This window comes from Myxine glutinosa, chromosome 9 (assembly GCF_964187855.1).
Source record: "Myxine glutinosa chromosome 9, kmMyxGlut1.1, whole genome shotgun sequence".
NCBI lineage: Eukaryota > Metazoa > Chordata > Myxini > Myxiniformes > Myxinidae > Myxine > Myxine glutinosa.
Window position 1 is genome coordinate 109,003,473 of NC_136269.1, and position 18,679 is coordinate 109,022,151.

General features: G+C 42.1%; 1 protein-coding gene across 3 annotated transcripts in view; it reads left to right on the forward strand.

Moving 5' to 3' along the window:
- The window catches only part of FNDC3A (fibronectin type III domain containing 3A), a 440,266-nt gene that overhangs the window by 407,999 nt on the left and 13,588 nt on the right, over positions 1–18,679 (forward strand). For all 3 annotated transcript variants that reach the window (XM_068128578.2, XM_068128579.2, XM_068128580.2), the window contains 6 exons: positions 581–686; positions 1,019–1,191; positions 6,963–7,076; positions 13,849–13,998; positions 14,153–14,430; positions 14,558–14,818. In XM_068128578.2, coding sequence (XP_067984679.2) covers positions 581–686; positions 1,019–1,191; positions 6,963–7,076; positions 13,849–13,998; positions 14,153–14,430; positions 14,558–14,818 — 1,082 coding nt within the window. The remainder of the gene's footprint in view (positions 1–580; positions 687–1,018; positions 1,192–6,962; positions 7,077–13,848; positions 13,999–14,152; positions 14,431–14,557; positions 14,819–18,679) is intronic.

Below are 18,679 nucleotides of genomic sequence, written 5' to 3' on the forward strand. Positions count from 1 at the left end.
GAGGATATGCCTCGGAGAGGCCATTAAATTAAGGCATATTGGTAAAAAAAAAAAAAATTGGTTCAAAATGAACATGCAGACAAAAATGCTGATTCTCGATTTGCGACTTGACGCAAGACTGTTTGAAAGCAAACTTTAGTCAAAGGAGTTAAGATGTTTGGAGGCTGTTGGTTGCCATGCAGAGGGGAATTGCTAAGGGATATAGGTCATGAGAGAATGTGGGTGAATAAAAGCCTGACAGCCAATGACGTCCTCAAGTGGGTGATGTATCCACCTTCGAATCATATTCCTTATGTTGTGAAAAATGTTTGACCATACTAGAGTTGATTAAAGACCTCTACTTTTGTTAAAAAGTGGGAGATACAAGGTGACACCTGGTCTAAAATTAAACCTGAAAGATAGACCTTTCAGATGATACAGTGAAAGTAATGTTGTGAGGGGGGTTGCAACAAACCCGTTGTTCAAGGCCCTTCTCAAATTCTGCCTCCCAGTCTAATACTGCTACCTTCAGCTGGATTTGAAGCCACAGTCTGGTATCTTCACCACTCAGCCACAATTGTAGCTTTGTCTGTCATTGCAGTATTCGGATGTGCTGAACGTTGAAACACCACCATTGCCACCTGGTGCACCTCCACCTCCCCGGCTTGTCGGAAAAAGCCGAGCTCGGGAGCTTCATCTCAGATGGGGTGAGGCAAACTATAGAGACCTTCCTCTATGTCACCAATCTCCTGTTATGTGTGGTTATCTTTGTTGTTTCTGCTGTCACTGATCACTGATTTCTTCATCATGGTTTGTTGTGGTTGAAAGGATTTTACAATCCCCTATGATTTCAAACACAGCCATTTGTCTTGTATGATCATTGATGGAGGAATAGCATGCATACAATCTGATATTTCTTTCCTATATAGTGCACCCGTGGCGCTTGCCATGGCGCTTGCCTGTCTGTACTACGTTCTTGCTCTGTTCTGGGTATGTGCATTTGTGCTGCCCCCGAAAGCCATTTTGTTTTCCCGCCTAGGTACTCCTGCTGTAAATGGTGGCTGTGCAGTCTTAGAGTACACACTGGAGCTGGGCATACCAGCCACAGAAATGAGGGAGGTGTACCACGGTCCTGATGTTGAGTGTACTGTACACGGCCTACTGCCGGGTCGACCTTATAAGCTGCATGTCCGTGCAGCCAACCGTGCTGGGGTAAGGTAGTTAATACTTTCCACATTCAAATCTCATGCATTTGGTTACTTACCCAACTTCAAAGTTTTTATCAAAGCAGTTGTTATATATGTATTATTGGTTAATATACATAAGGCATTTTGATTGATAATTAATTAGTTGTTATGGTCTCCTCTCTTCAAATCTGAAAAAAAAAGAACAAGAACATTAATATTGGCAGAATTATTAGCAGTGACATGGGTTCCATGTATTTTGAGACACCCTATATGATTAGTTTTCATTACCAGTGTTTTACCTCCAGTTTATGAACTCATGGTGAAAATACAATGACTAATTTAAGGACATAATATGGCTGGAGCACTAAAAAAGGTCTGTAATTCGCTTTGACATTGTGGCGGTAAGCTCACTGAACACAATCTCAGTGCAAAATTGCGTTGTGTTTTCCCTGTCCCCACAAGCGGAACAACCACAGCACTATCTCTGTTACACAAACATTGCAAATGCAGCAGACAGGCATAGGGTCGCACTCACCAGATTTACTTTACCTCCTAATTACATGGATAACTAGAACGGCACTCGGTCGAGCACATACCTCCACCAGGCTGAACAGTTTACGTTTTGTATCCCACTGATAGGCCGGATCTGGCATTGTTTGTCTTAACCATAACCCGTCCACAACTTTTTGAAATAAAATGCTATATATATCATTTTTGGCCCAGCATCTCAATGGTTAAGAATCACTTGAAAAATTATAAAATTATCGTATCTGGATCCAGATCCGGATGTTCACTAGAATCAAATAAATTTGGCCTTGTCACACACCCAACCTCTCCACCAAGTTTTGTCCAAATCCGTCTAACTTTTTGAGATATCCTGCTCAGACGGACAAACAGATCGACGAGTGAAAACACCTGTGGCAGAGCCTTTGGTGGCAGAGATAAAAATGCACTGCGAACAAGCAGCGGCAGCATTGGATCTAATGTAGCAAATGTGGGGTAATGTATTTTTGTCTCTACTTAATTCATTGCTCGGGTATTTTCACTAAAGCATTTTCTGTGTCTGAAACACTCACCTTAACATTCTTAAGAACAATTTTAAATCAAACAGACAAAGGTATTCAGCAAACATGGTTGGCTTTTAAGTTTTCTGCATTAGTCAACCAAGTTAGAAAAAATTGATTTTAAGAGTTGGTCAACCTTGGGTTGGCCACAAAGCAACTTCAAAAGTCAACCTCGGAGCTCTGATCCATTCGGTTCGGAAGTGCCAAACCCAGCAAGTTGCAGTTCGGAAACTCAGTTCGCTTATAGCACCATTTCTACTACCAACTGCAGCACCGCATGATGGAGCAGGTGGCTACCGGAGCTGCATCAGCAATTCCAAATTATGGATGTTTTTTCTGGATAAACGATCATAGGTTAGAGGCCATGATTTTTTCTTTCCAGGTAATGGGTGTTTCTGTTATTTGGATTTCCTGAGAAAAGAGGATACCTTGTTGTGTGATGTACTTGATAAAATTGTGCAACGAAAATTGCGTTATTAAAATAAATTGTTCCTTGTGTTGCATCTGCTTGTGAGATAGATCAGGTCAGGTCAAGACATAGACATATCACACTGTATATCTCCTAGACAGCAAGATTACGTCTTTTAGCCAGCAATTTAAACTTGGATGACGAAGACAATTTAATGGACAATTTTCCATGTATTAAATTTTCTTGGTCATCATAATATACCTTGCTCTCTAAAAAGCTAACTGACTAGTAAAACTCGGGAGCAAATTTTTTCACAACCTTTACGTCAAATATGTTCATTATTCCAGGTCTTGTGAATGCATTGCTTGACCGTGCTGTAAAAACAGAATTTTATCGTAGGATGAGGTGAAATTGATGGTTTCACAGAATTTCCTAAAGCTCATTTATGAGTTAAGTCGGTTGCTGTTAGATTATATTTAAAATCTTTAAGCAGGAAGTCAATCGCTTCACTTTTAATTATGCTGACTATCTTCAACAGTGAACATAATCGTGTAGTCTTTCTGAACATGTGAATGGCACACCATCAAAAACTTAATCATTCACCCGGTTGTGTGTTTTCATGACTGAAGGAGTGTGTGGTCTCATGACTGGACCGTGAAAATGCGAAACAACACCCTTTGTAATGACCACCTTCAGTCAAACATTCAGCCTGACAAGCGGGTTTTCTAGAACGACGCGCCAGAACAATTTTTCCCTTCTGGGCATCCATGGGCAAGCACCAAAGACCGACCACGTTCTGGGCAACCCCATGTGACGTCATTTCTGTAAGATAACCATATCCGCTTTGTGCATCTCAGGATCGGTTCCAGACTCGGCTTTAATTGCCAGATGCATCCCTCGGTTGAGACCGATAAAGGATATTCCTCATTTGTTACAACGTCCCAATCAATTTAATGATAAAGCCATGTGGGGACAAATCAAAGGGTTATGACGGGAGGAGAGGAGAGAAGAGAAGGATAAAGGTATACACACACAAACTGGGCTTAACCCATTGGTATTGGTCAACTTAAGTTTTATAGTTATGGTTCAAAAGTAAACTTCAAATAGAGCAATGTGACATAGTCCCACAACGGGTATATGCCCTCGTTCACTGTCCTAAAAATAAGCAAGTTTGATTTAAACCCCTTCAGCTGTTTTCAAGTATGACATTTTTACCAGCCATGACAGGTTTCACATCGATCGGTAAAGCGGTTTCAGAGAAGGGATTTTTTTTATCGGCTTTCAAGCTAATATGGCTACCACACCACGTGACATATGACCGTAAAAATGTACACTCTGCATATGTATGGGTAGCGGATCACGTTTGTGAAGTTTTGTGTTGATTGGATAAGGTTCATTTTTCTATCCAAGATGGCTGCCAAACCACTGACCCACGACATCATCATTTTTCAAACTATATGCAACAATGGTGTTAGATGATATTTGTAAAATTCCGCATTGATAGGGTAAGCGGTTTCAGAGAGATAATTATTTAATATTTTCGTTCAATCCAATATGGCTGTCACACCATGTGACCAATGATGTTTTCGTGATCATCTTTTAATCGCCATGCCTAGGCAATGGCACACATAAAGTTTCGAGCCAATTGATTTGGTGGTTCGGGAGAAGATGTTTTTTTAAAAGGTTTTATGTTAAATCCAATATGGCTGCCAAACCATGTGACCTATGATGTCATAAATTTAATATTTCAATACAAATGGGTCATATATCACGTGCATGCAATTTCAGATTTTTAGGATAAGGAATTCAATTAAAACATTTTTGGCTGGTATACCACTTTGCCTATGATGTCATTGTCATGCTTTTGTTCCCCATTGTGAGTGATTGACAATGTGCCAAGTTTCAAATTTTTCCATTCAGCGGTTTCTGAGAAATAATTTTTCAATTATTTGCGTTTAATCCAATATGGCTGCCATACCACATGACCTATGGCATCACAATTATCATAAAACATTCTGCATGGGTGTCACTCCTACCCTGCAAGCTTCGTCTCAATCGGACATGTGGTTGGTGAGAAAAACGAGGTTTAGCCCGTACAGACGGACGGACGGATGGACGGACAACCCAAAAACATAATGCCTCCGGCCACCTTAGGGGGCAGAGGCATAAAAATATTGAATATCTCATCTTTGTTCAATAAGTAGTTAATGGTTCAACAATCTACCATATAAAACACAGTCAGTTTGTGTGCTTGTACAGATGCCTGTCCCCCTTCATAAGGACGATTTGAGTCGGGCTTTAATGGCCAATCTTTTAACACGAATGTGTGTTCACTATGGTCTATTTTTGAGGGCAAAACAAACATTTTCCATAAATGAGTAATTATGTCTCTTCTATTGGAATTGTAGACGGTGACTTGTAAATCGAGCCTCAAGGGCAGTCGCTGTGCAGAAGCATTTTTTAAAATAACAACAAATACAAGGCGCAGGGTGGAGAAATTTGCTGCACATGATGTGCAACTCGCGCAGAGTAAAACGAGTGTTCGTTTACATCTGTGTGATGTCTCATAAATTAAAAAAAAGATATAAGCACACCTGACACTAGGCCGAGGCTTCAGACTTTGGCACGCACATGAGGCTGCATCGTCGAATAAACTGTCCCAACGTGTCATTTTTGAGGAGCTTTTATACTAGTATATTTAATAAGAGCTAATACGTTGCACATTAATTTTCGTTTGCCAACTAGAACAGACTGACTGGATCGCTTGCACCAGAGATATTGTTGATGTAGCTTCAATAACTTCATTGACCGACTTGTTCAGTATGACAGCAATGGGACCGGACATTTCAATAGGATAGATATTGTTACGGACCCCGATGTTGGCCTTTCCCACTTACCAAGGGGGGATTAATCCCCTCGTTTGTTACTGACCGACGTGGTCCCGGGGGTATGACGCCACGCCCGGTCGGCGCTGGGTAGGGTAGTAGGCCCAACCGTCCTATGACCTAAATACCAGCGCTTCCCGGTACGCAAGGAAATACTCCCCGCTCACGGCCGCAGCGTAATGGATGGATAACGCCGAGCGAAGTGAACTGCGGCGTGAGCCGGTTACCAAAGACAAGACCCGATTTATGTGCGTCGGCCAAATCGCACCACATACACTCAATGTGGAAACCTCTAAAGCGACCGAAAGAGCATGAAGAAGGAAGAAGAAGAAGAACGTAGGAATAACAGGATTTATTATTTACACACAACTAAGCAGAAAGGAGACAAAATACAATTTACAAGGCAATGGAAGGAGCAGGAGACACCGTGCAATATTTAACTTATATTAAACAGTCTTACTTAATACCCCAAGACAACATGAAAGACAGACAAACGGCCAGACTTACACGGGGGATGAAAGCAGGAACGAATGGTAGGAGGTGGATGGCTTGGAGGGAGAGGAAGGTTCAGCGGGGACCGGGGCACGGTCGGGCTGGAAGTGAACAGCCGCCGTCAAAACCCGAGCTGCGATCGTGCAAAACCGCCGCGGCTCCGAAGCTGCGCGGCCAAAGCTCCTGTGCACCGCTGCGTCACGCGCTCTCCAAATCACTTCGGTCCTTTCTCCGATCCCGCAGCTCTCTCTCTCCGATCTCCCTCGATCTCTCTCGGTCTCTTTTCTCCCTTGGGGCTGTGCCACCGCGGGTTATATATGCCCCTCCCTTGAACCTTCGCGAAGCTCCTCGATGTTTCTCTCCATGCCCTCTCCAAGCCCAACCCCTTGTTCTTGGTTGGTTGGCGGGGCTGACTCACTCCTCTCATTGATGATGAGGGCGGAGACACACCTTTCTTCTCCGAGGCTTAACCACGTGTGTAATGGAGTCAAATGCAGCAAAGTGGCTAAGGGAGTCAAAATGCAGCAAAGTGGTTAAAGGAGTCAAAATGCAGCAAAGTGGCTAAAGGAGTCAAAATGCAGCAAAGTGGCTAAACCTGGCACTTTGAAGATACCATGTCGGAGGGATCTATCTTATTTAATTCGGTGCAATGGAGTGTCAACTAATTGGGAAACAGAGCCTTCAACTACATAGAATAAGGACATAACTACCGAGGGAACTTATGATTGGCTACGTGTTGCGATGGCCTAACTACGGACGACCTTTGACCTTTCTTTACACTACGGAGGGTGATATTTACTCAACAAAACAACCACAATTCTCAAATCCGTAACAATATTATCAATTGGTAGTGGGTCAACTGGAAAAATGAATCGAGAGAAAGTAATAATAGGAAGTTGTGGTAATGTGCTATGGACCTTGTCTGTACTCATGTGGTGTTGTTCAGGCTGGCCCCTTCTCAGAGGATGTGGAGCTGTCCACAGGACCTGGTGCACCAGAAGCTTGCCAACAACCCACGGTGACCTGCCGTTCAGCCACGAGTGCCACTGTCAGTTGGGAGGTGAGTTGTTCAATTGATTACATCATGCGCATCGCTGATCACAATTGATCACAATTAATCACATTGTTCTAGTTTTTGAATAATCATGATAATTATCTCTTTATACTTGAGCTTGTGCAGCTTAATTCTTTTTCCACTTCCATTACATAATTGCAGTTTTTATGTTACGCATCTTACAAAATTTGTACCGTCACTTCCTAATGGTGTCGGGCAAATATATATTAATTTTGCTCCTTTAATTAAATGAGCAAAGCAATTAACACTGCCCGAATGGTTGCAGATGTTAATACCCCACTATCATTTTGCAATGCCATGTTTTAAAAGAGATGGATATTTGTGGTGTTCCCCAAATCGCTGTAGTTGTTCACGAGCCTTAGCTCTTGTTAGCTCTTTCACGAGCCTCGATCTTGTATACAAAAAAAAAAAAAAAAATGTTGTTTATGAGCTTCAGGTTGCTTAAAGTTTTGGTGGCAATGTTTAGGTAAACCTACTATTCTTGTGATGAACTTGAATACTGTGGAATAACAGTGATTGTTCAGTTTTGCTTTTTATTTTATTTCATCTGAACTTTGTATGTTTGTCCCGTTTCATTTCTTTGAGCCGTTCGTTTTCTCGGTTCCATACGTCCTAGAGAGCTGAAATTTGGCCCACGGTCCTCTTTTCTGGTATATTTTCTTCTATCAGAATTAAAATTTTAAAATAATAATCTAGATATATATGTCTATCTATATACGTATAATGGAGCAAGTGTATGTATGTATGTATGTATGTATGTATGTATGTATGTATGTATGTATGTATGTATGTATGTATGTATGTCCGCACTTCACCCATTGGTTGATGGCTGATGGGGGATTGTGATGGGATGGGGGAGAGGGGTAAGGTGGTCATGAGTATTGTTAGCTAGGGTGACAGTTGAAAGGGGATTGTGGGGGGAAGTGGAGTGGGGAAAAGGGTGTGGGCTTCACCCATTGGTTGGACAGCTCACCTGACTCCACCCACAAATGTAACCTGAAATACTTGACCTAAAGTACCCAGCAGACCCAAAAGACCCCCTCCCCCCACCTCCTCCCCCCAGGACTCAAAATACCGAGCAGAACCCGAGAACCCAAAATACCCCAAGGACCCTAAATACCCCAAAAGACCCCGAGAACCCAAAAAACCCCAAGGACCCTAAATACCCCCAAAAGACCCCAAAGACTGAAAATACCAAAAACACCCCAAAGACACAAAAGACCCTGAAGACCTAAAATACCTCAAAGACTGAAAAGACCCCAAAGACCCAAAAGGCCCAGAAGACCTAAAAGACCCCAAAGACTGAAAAGACCTCAAAGACTAAAAAGACCCCAAAGACACAAAAGACCCGAACACCAAAAAGACCCTGAAGACTGAAAAGACCCGAAAGACCCAAAGGACCTAAACAAACCCAAAGACCCTAAAGACCCAAAAGGCCCCGAAGACCCAAAATACCCCAAAGACTGAACAGACCCTAAAGACTAAAAAGACTGAAAAGACCAAAACGCCCTGAAGACCCAAAATACCCTCAAAGACCCCAAAGTCTGAAAAGACCCCGAAGACCCAAAAGACCGCAAAGACTGAAAATACCCAAAAGACCGGAAATACCACAAAGACCCGAAATATTGAAAGGACCCCAAAGACCCCCAAAAAACCAAAGACCCAAAAGACCTAAAATACCTCAGACTTAAAAGATCCTAAAAACCCCGAAGACCCAAAAGACCCCAAAGACCAAAAAAAGACCCCAAAGACTAAAAAGACCCAAAAGACCCCAACACCAAAAATACCCCAAAGACTGAAAAGACCCAAAAGGCCGTGAAGACCCAAAAGACCACGAAGACCCAAAATACCCCAAATACTGAAAAGACCCAGAAGACCTCAAAGACTGAAAAGACCCTGAAGACCCAAATGGACCCAAAGACAAAAGACCCCGAAGACCTAAATGACCTAAATGACCTCAAAGACTGAAAAGAACCAAAAGACCCTGAAGACCTAAAATACCCCAAAGACAGAAAAGACCCAAATGGCCCCAAAGATCCAAAAGACCCCAAAGACTACAAAGACCCAGAAGACCCCAAAGACTGAAAAGACCCTGTGGACCCAAAAGGCCGTGAAGACACAAAGGACCCCGAAGATCCAAAATACCCCAAAGACTGAAAAGACCCTGAAGACCTAAAAGTCCCTGGACACCAAAAAGACACCAAAGACCTAAAATATTGAAAAGACCCCGAAGACCCAAAATATCCTGAAGACCCCCAAAAAACCCCAAAGACCCTGAAGACCAAAACACCGAAAAGACCAAAAATACCACGAAGACTGAAAAGACCCTTAAAGGGGAACCCAATTTTTATTTCTTCTGAAAACCATTGACAATCAATCACAGTCTAATTTGAAGGGGATTTTATTTTATTTGTGAATCACAAAATTCCGAAAAAAGCCCAAGAGTGTCGATTTTCAAGTTTGCCAGTGACATCACATTGTGAACTCACTGTGATCCTGCTGGCAACAGTACATAGAGACAGTGCATTCCGAGCTGCTGGAATTCCGATAATGATTGGGGATGTTGGAGGGGGCGGGGTGTGTGGGTTGGTCGTGGGTATTGTTAGCTAGGGTGATGGTTGTTGGGGGATGGTGTGGGGTGGTCGTGAGTATCATTAGTTACGGAGATAGTTGATGGGGAATTGTGTAGTGGTGGTGAGGGGTGGTCGTGAGTATTGTTGGCTAGGGTGACGGTTGTATGGGGATTGTGAGGGCATGGTGGAGGGGCGGGGGGGGGGGGGGGGAGAGAGTGTAGGTTGGTCGTAGGTACTGTTAGCTAGGGTGATGGTTGATGGTTTGTTTGGTTTTTTTGGGGAAAATTGGGATGCCTCAAAACCCAAGGCCACCTAAGTTGAACAGAGAGATGGTATGGGATGGTCGTGAGTATTGCTATCTCGGGTGATGATTGATAGGGGATTGTGAGAGGATGGTGGAAGAGAGGAAAGAGAGTGTTGTGGGGTTGTCATGGGTATTGTTAGCAAGGGTGATGGTTGAAGGGGGATTTTGAGGAGATGGTGGGGGGGAGGGGGGGGAAGGGTGGAGTGGAGGTGTGGGGTTATCATGGGTATTGTTAGCTAAGGGTGATTGTTGATGGGAGTTTGTGAAGAGATGGTGTGGGGTTGTCGTGGGTATTGTTAGCGAGGGTGACGGTTGAAGGTGGATTTTGAGGAGATGGTGGAGGGGAGGGGAGGGGAGGGGGGGAAGGGGAGCAGTCAGAAGTAGAATGTCTTTTACGGAGAATTTATATCTTAAAGGGGAGGGGGGGAAGGGGAGGGGGGAAGGAGGGGGGAAAGGTGGGGAGAGGGGGAAGGGGAGCAGTCAGAAGTGGAAGCTCTTTTGCAGAGAATTTATATCTTAAAGGCGAGGAAGGGGGGAAGGGGAGGGGAGAAGGGTGGGGAGGGGAGGAAAGGGTGGGGAGGGGGAGGAGGGAGGGGGGAGGGGGGGGAGAAGGGAGGGTGGGGAATGGGAGAGGGGGGGTGAGGCAGGAGAGGAAGGGGAGTGGCTCACGTTTCTGAGTTGAGTGTGATGCCGATCAGGAAGAAGAAGAAGAAGCCATACTACCAAATTCGTACACTTCCGGAATTGTTTGATTTATTTGTATTCAAATGTCTGGTAATTGTTTTGTATTTATTTATGCGAATGTCTACTTGTATATAACTGTCATTCATTTAAAAAGGCTTCGACACTATTGAGCGTTTTTTGTTTTTTTTTAACTCCAAAAAAACGAACTTTTGTTTCTCAATTTCGTTTTTATTTTTGGCCTAAAACACTCCCAGGCACTCACTGATGAACCTCTGAAAGTTTGATGAAGATCCATTCAGCCATCTCTGAATAAAACGCGGACACAGACAACTCGCGTTTATATATATATATAAATCGGGATATAAATTTAATTTAAAAATTGATCCAGACGTCTATTCTCTTTCAAACATTCAAACCGACAGAGGTCATTATTTATCACAGCATCTGTAGAATTTTCACCCTTTTACTCAACTCCGTTTCGCTGTTATTTGGTGGAGCAAAAAGTCAACTGAGCGTTATAGATATTTCGATAATTGTGGTAAGAATTGTGAGCCCGGAACCTTAGGAGTTTCACAAAGGAGTGGTTTGTTGGAATAACGTGCAACATAACATAATATGTGACATAACCGGGATATCATGATCCGTTCACAACGTTTTGAAATGTCATGCTATATATCATTTTTGGCCCCATATTTTAATGGTGAAGAATCACTTGCAAAATAAAAAATTATCATATCCAAATCTTCACTAAAATAGAATCGTTTTTTCCTTATCAGACACCTAATCTGTCCACTTAGTTTTGTCCGAATCGATCGATAACTTTTTTGAGATACCCTGCTCAGGGGTGAACAAACAGACGGTTGAATACATAACCTACATCACCTTCATTGGTCGAGGTAGAGATGCAAATGAAAGTGACTGGAAATGTTTGTTTGGTGAAGCCAACCCAAAGCCTTGTATTAATCACTTAAAAGGTTCTGAGCAAGAACTATATTATTGTGATGTCTTTGCTTAAACTTGAAAGCAAGTTGTCTTTGATATGGGACATGAACATAGCTTTGACAAACATTCACAAAAGGACCATGTACCACATTCAATGACTTTTGGGGGGGGGGGACTCTCGTAGGTTTTGCTTTCTGATGGTTAATCTGATGCGGTCTTGTTAAGACACGAAGTGGAGCATCATTGATCTCAGTGTGTTCACTTGCTATGTGGATTGACCTTCCTTCCCAACTAGTGAAATCAGTCGCAGACATCCCACTGGGAACATCTGGACAGAAACAGCCATTGGTCATGGTCATTGGTGTGCCTTGTGCCATTAGTGAAGTTCTGAGACATGGGGGCAGCCAAAATTGAAAACCTTTTTTCCAAACGTTACACGAGCACACACATTACCGTCATTCAGCATTTTATTCTTCATATTTACATGTTTTTTTTGTTTGTTTTTTACTTCGTTGGGTTTTTATTTTTGTACTTGTTCACTGTGAGTTAATTGACATTATGCAATGGTTTGATTGAAAATTGCAGTTATCTACTAAAGGAGAATCGTGTAATAATCCCAATTTTTTGTTTAAATAAACCATATGTTTTATGCTCCCTAGATCATATGTTTTTTTGTGTCAGTTTGTTTTTATGTGATTAATGTTGGCTCTTACACGAACCTCGATCTTGTACACAAAAAAAACAAGAAACCAGCTTTTGCCTCTTGTTGTTTTTCTTTTAATCACACAGAACGTGAGTTGCTATTCTGAATAACATGCATTTGCTTGCTCAAAAAAAAACATATAAATTACCTTTGTCCTTGTGTTTGAGTAGGGAAGCATCATTCTTGTATTAGATATTTGTCTAGAGGTAAGTCGTATTATAAAACACACAGAGGAGGCTGTGCATGTGAACCTTAAAGTAGCATAGGGTAAGGTCGTTGTCATGTAAAACCTCCTATCTCCAGGCGAGGCCAGATGGAGGTCTTTTGGGTACAAAAGGCACACAAAGTGTCGCATGACCATGGAATGTACCCTGAGCCCTTAAAGAGGGCATTGTATGGCCTCTTAAAGAGGACCGTGCCGTGGCTGGTTAAAACGTACGACTGAAAATCCCTGAGTAGGTGGGACAATGAAGTACCACCAGGGACGGCGAGCGCCCAATGAGAGGGACCAGCTACGTGCTGGGAAGGTGGTCCCTGTGGAGCATAGAGGCTATGGCCATGGCCACGCAGGTGGACGGCACTTGGAGTTGACATTTTACCATAACAAATTCAACGCCCCTCTCTCTGTTGTTGGCGCCCCACACGAGAAGGTGCTTTCAAAAGACTGAAAATGCCGTCTTTCCTGCATGGCAGCTCATCATTTCCTCTCGACTTCATGCTGCCTGCTGTTAACATTAACAGCCTGCATGACACCATTGTGTTGGTGAAATGCCTTGTGTCTTGCTTAGGTCCTCAGTTGCTCCATTGTTTCTTGGTCGAGTCCGGTATTTGGCACCATTAGTGGGTTTATTTAGTCATCCTGTACATAAGATTACATGTCCCTCATCCCTATTTGTGTCTGTTTCACCCTGAAACACGAAAATGCTCCTCGGAGACAATAAATTACATAAAAGTTGCATAAAAGTAATCCACGCCTGTGGGAAAATTATAATACTGCCTCGATACTGCCTTCCTTTTATTTTCATTTTTCTATCATGGTATTTTTTACCATGGGTTTCCAGCTGGTATTGCATTAATGCTGATGTCAATGCTGCCATATCATGCCGTTAATGAATCATCGCCATCACATTGTACTTTAATTTGTCTTCGTATGCAGTCTTTTATACAATTTGTGGTTGAGCAACTGTGGTTGTGGTTGATCAACAACAATGAGGCCATGAAGACATCGACATTGCCCAATGGCCACCAACATATCACCTTTGCAAAAGGTGTCACATGCACACATGCATATATAGGCCAAAGCCACAGAAATAGTACAATGACGTCACATTGGTTACTCAGGTGTTACAGTCAAGACGCAACAGTTAGAGCAATCATAAACATGGGAACCAATATAAACTGTGTCAATCTGTAAATTGAGAGAAGGTGTCAGAATACCTGTTTATTTGAATATTGATGAATATGTTGGGCTTATTATAAGCACTTTTTGTGAATATGGAGTCTTATTTTCCAAGACATTGCATGGTCCAAATGAAGACCTCTTTTATACAGAGCCCATTGAATAATGGCGCAGAGGTCACGGAGTACCGTTTGGAGTGGGGTGGTGAGGAAGGTTGCCCTCAGCAGGTTTACAGTGGGCCTGCGCTAAGCTACGAGCTCCGAGGTCTCCAACCAGCAAGCTACTATTACTGCCGTGTGCAGGTGACTGGGATTGGGTTAGAGAGTCATCGGAAAGTCTGAAAAGTAATTTTTCAATACATAGTTGCGGTTGGAGATGGGATTGGCACAGTTGTGTGTGAATTTATCGTTTTATATTTATCAACGTACTAAACTTGATATGCCTGTTTCCAAACAGGCAGTAAATTGTGCAGGGCCAGGTCCATTTAGTGATGTGGCATCTTGCTGCACACCACCGTGGGTACCTGGACCCATCACCACTGTCCAGATTGCCTCCCCATCAGCTGATAGTGGCCTTGAACCTTCAGAGAGTCTTCTTATATCATGGGATGAGCCAATTAGTAATGGTGCTGAGGTAACCACTTACAATGTGGATTATGGTGAGCGGCAGCCTCTCACTGTGGAAGGAAACACCAGCTGCATAGTGCATGGCCTCCATCCAAACTCTACATACCGGTCAGTTTTTATTTATTCTTGTGAGAGTGCACCACTCTGTAAAGTTCGCTGGAATTGCATTCAACTTGGGCCATGAAATGGCTATGCCTTTGTGCAAATATGTCGAACTTCTAATGTTGTCTCCTAGTGTCCGTGTGCAGGCTATCAATGCAATTGGCCCTGGCCCATTCAGCCAAACTGTGCGTGGGAGGACTCTAGCGCTTCCACCTGAGGCACCACGACTGGAGTGCGTGTCCAGTGGTCCACAGAGCTTACGACTCAAGTGGGGAGAAAGTGGTGGTGGTGGTGGTGGTGTTGGTGGCGGTGGTGGTAGTGGTGGTGGCAGCGGAAAAGGACTATCTATGGAGGCGGTGCAATTCACGCTCCAAATGCAGGATCGGAGTGACAGGTAACACCAGCAAAGATGAACTTGTGCACAGAACTTCCTTTACCTTCATGAATAGTTTGTTTCCTAATTTTTGAGCAAACAAGCACTCTACAAGTAAACTTTTTTTTTTTTAACATGTAAAAGTTGTGCTACATTTACACAAATTGCCATATTTCTCTTCTGGCCCAAAATTATTTTTAGTGAAGGACAGAAAAATCTCAAGAAATATTTCAGGTGTTAGTTGGGAGGAGGTTTATCCTCAAGTGCCTTCATATGATGACTGGCAACCCTGCAAAAACTGTTTTGTAGAAATTCTACAGAACTCAATAGTTCCACAATAACCAATAGTACAAATTCTACAAAACATTTTTTCGAGGGAATTATTGCAATTTTTGAACCTCACCAATTCTGTCAGCTTTGCTTACCAATGCTATCAGTTTTGTATACACAAAATCTTAATAGCTATGATCTGCCCATACTTTGGCACCCCTTGCCAGCCATAGAGTGCAGTTCAGCACTCTAGCATATTGAGCTGAGGCACGTCCTGATATATAATCACCTTCTTTCACCTTTATACAAACAGCTAATTTATTTTCATCAACATAATATAATATTAGTATTGTTTATAAATCAGTAACAATTGTACAATATGCTATTATGCTGTTTTAATTATAATGTGGGAGGTATGTGTGATGCATAGAGTGTAGTACAATATTGTTATAAAAAATGGAGGACCAATGTTCCTGTGTCTCACCTGGCTGGTTGCCAAAAAATGGAGTGACAGATGGATAAGAGTAAAATAAGTGCTGGATTTAGAATACACATTTTAGGGCAGGTAGTATTGATGTAGTTCACAGTAGTGCAACTCCCTGCTGTCTATGAGCCATTGTTTTCGAGATATTGCCCATCTTAGGACCAGGCCTTTCCACTCAAAGTGGGCAATATCTGGGATGATGGTTACTTCCTGTTGTCAAAATTAGCCTTATTTGATAAGGTGCAACTCCGAGGTGTCTATACTTCATATTTTTTGAGATATTGCCAACTTTCTGTATTATGACGTCGGTGGCTTCGGATCGGCTTATTTTGATAAAACAATCCCAAAGGTAGTCGATTATATATTTTAGGTTTCACATTGATCGGTTAAATGGTTTCAGAGTACATTAATTTTACAGGTTTTCCTTTGATCCAATATGGCTGCCAGATCACGTGACCAATGACGTCATTATCAAATTATATTTCCTATGTGTAGTTGGTCACATAGGTTGTTTCGCATTGATCACTTAAGTGGTTTCAGAGGTGGATTTTCAAAGGTTTTCTTATGATTCAATATGGCTGCCATACCACATGACTGATGATGTCATTGTTAACACACTATGTTTCCCTTGGGTAGTTGATCACAAATTGAAAGTTTCGCATTTATCGGTTAAGCGGTTTGAGAGAAGACGATTGATAAAGTTTTCCCATTAATTCAAAATTTTGGCCAAACTAAATCGGAATTCCACTACTTTTGGGACCTTAAAACTTTACGATGACAGACTTATAGGTGGAGGGGGAGGATGCCATAAACAAAATTGAGATCATTTAGCCAACTTTGTGTACAATCCCATCAGCAGTTTCAGAGAAGTTGCAATTGTTCATGGACTGACGGATGGACGATTCGTCATTCCATGATAAGCTTCCCTAAACTATGTTCCAGGTGAGCTAAAAATGGGACTTTTCATGTTTTTAATCATGGTATTTCGGTATTATTTTTGTTGATTGGCTAGCTAGCAGTTGTACAATGTACATGCTATGTTTTGCTGCGATGTTATTCTGCCCTGGATATTTATGACTTATTTTTATGCCTCCACGGACGAAGTCACCGGAGGCGTTATGTTTTCAAGTTGTCCGTCCGTGATAGATTTTCGTTACCGTGATAACTTGAGAACGGCTGAAGGATTTTATTCAAACTTGGTGCAGGTATGTGTAATTAGGTAAAGATGAACTGATTAGATTTTGGGGTCACAAAGTCAAAGGTCAGAGGTCATGTTAAGTGAAAAATTATGTTTCCATGCCAACTGGTGAACCGATGATGAGATTTTGAACAAACTTGGTATAAGTATATATACTACTCACAATAAGTTAGGGATATTGTGGGAGTGAGTTTATTTTTTTTATAGGGGTTAGGGTTAGGGTATTGAAATCAAGAATGCTGTGTTTTTTCACACTCATTAATAACCATAGAATTAGGACCAACAACTTTTTTCAACATAATTAATACACAAAATCAACCACACCAAAGAACCTGCCAATATCCCTAACTTATTGTGAGTAGTGTATGATGCACAGATGAACCGATTGGATTTTGCAGTCCAGAGGTCAAAGGCCACATGTAAGTAAAAATTATGTTGCCTCACCAACTTGTGAACAAGTGATTGGATTTTGAACAAACTTGCTATAAGTATATATGATGCAAAGATTAACTGATTGGATTATGGCATCAACAGATCAAAGGTCAGAGGTCATGTCAGGTAAAAACGTGATAACTTAAGAACAGCTGAATGGATTTAAATCAAACTTGGTACAAGTATGTATAATGATGTAATAATGTGTGTGGAGGCATATCGGTCAACGTCATGACATCGAAGAGTATCATTCTAGTTGTCAAAATCGTTGTGTATAATGACACATACAGTCACGTGAAAAAGTAAGTACACCCCATGTAAAGTTTTGACTTTTTCAACATATTTCAACATACAGCGATTTGATCTTCATTTCAACAATATTGATAGATAAAGGTGATATAATATAACAAATATCATGAAACATTTACATTTTGTCGTCCATTGTATAATTTAAATAAACACAAATGCAAATTTTGCATGTGGAAAAAGTAAGTACACCCCTACATTTATCACTCCTTCAAATACCTAAAATTACAATCAGGTGCACCAACTCAGTTGCAAATGATTAGAACATCATTAAAGAGGATCTTGGAGGAACCTGTCTTATTTAAACCTCAGACATTTCGTTTGGTTTGCTCTTTGTTGTTGAAGTGTGTGGCGTCACCATGCCGAGATCAAAAGAGCTCTCAGGCCTTCAGAAAGAAGGTTATAGATGCCGACGAGTCTGGGAAGGGATTTAAAAAGATCTCCAAACAATTTGAAATCAATCATTTGACTGTCCAGAAGATCATCTATAAGTGGAGAAGATTCCAAACAACTGCCAACTTGTTCAGGCCAGGCCGCCCCAGCAAGTTCAGCCCGAGAGCAGACCGCAAGATGCTGAAAGAAGTCTCTAAGAACCCCAGAATGTCATCACTGGACCAACAGGTAGCTCTTGCCACTGTTGATATCAAAGTGCACGAGTCTACCATTAGAAAGAGGCTGCACAAATTTGATCTGCATGGGAGTTGTGCCAGGAGGAAACCTTTGCTCTCCAGAAAGAACATCGGGGCAAGACTAAAGTTTGCCAATGAACACCTAGGCAAAGACCAGCACTTCTGGAACAATGTGGTCTGGACAGATGAGTCAAAGGTAGAGCTATTTGGCCACAGTACCAGAAGACATGTTTGGCGAAAACCAAAGACAGCATTTGACCACAAGAACCTGATACCAACTGTAAAGCATGGTGGTGGAAATATTATGGTTTGGGGCAACTTTGCTGCATCAGGGCCTGGGCAGCTCACCATCATAGAATCCACTATGAATTCTTCATTGTACCAGAGGGTGCTTGAGGATAATGTGAGGCCATCTGTCGGAAAGTTGAAGTCAAACGAAGGTGGACCTTGCAACATGACAATGACCCTAAACATACCAGTAAATCCACCAAGGAATGGCTGAAAAGAAAGAAATGGAGGGTTCTGGAATGGCCAAGTCAAAGCCCGGATCTAAATCCCATCGA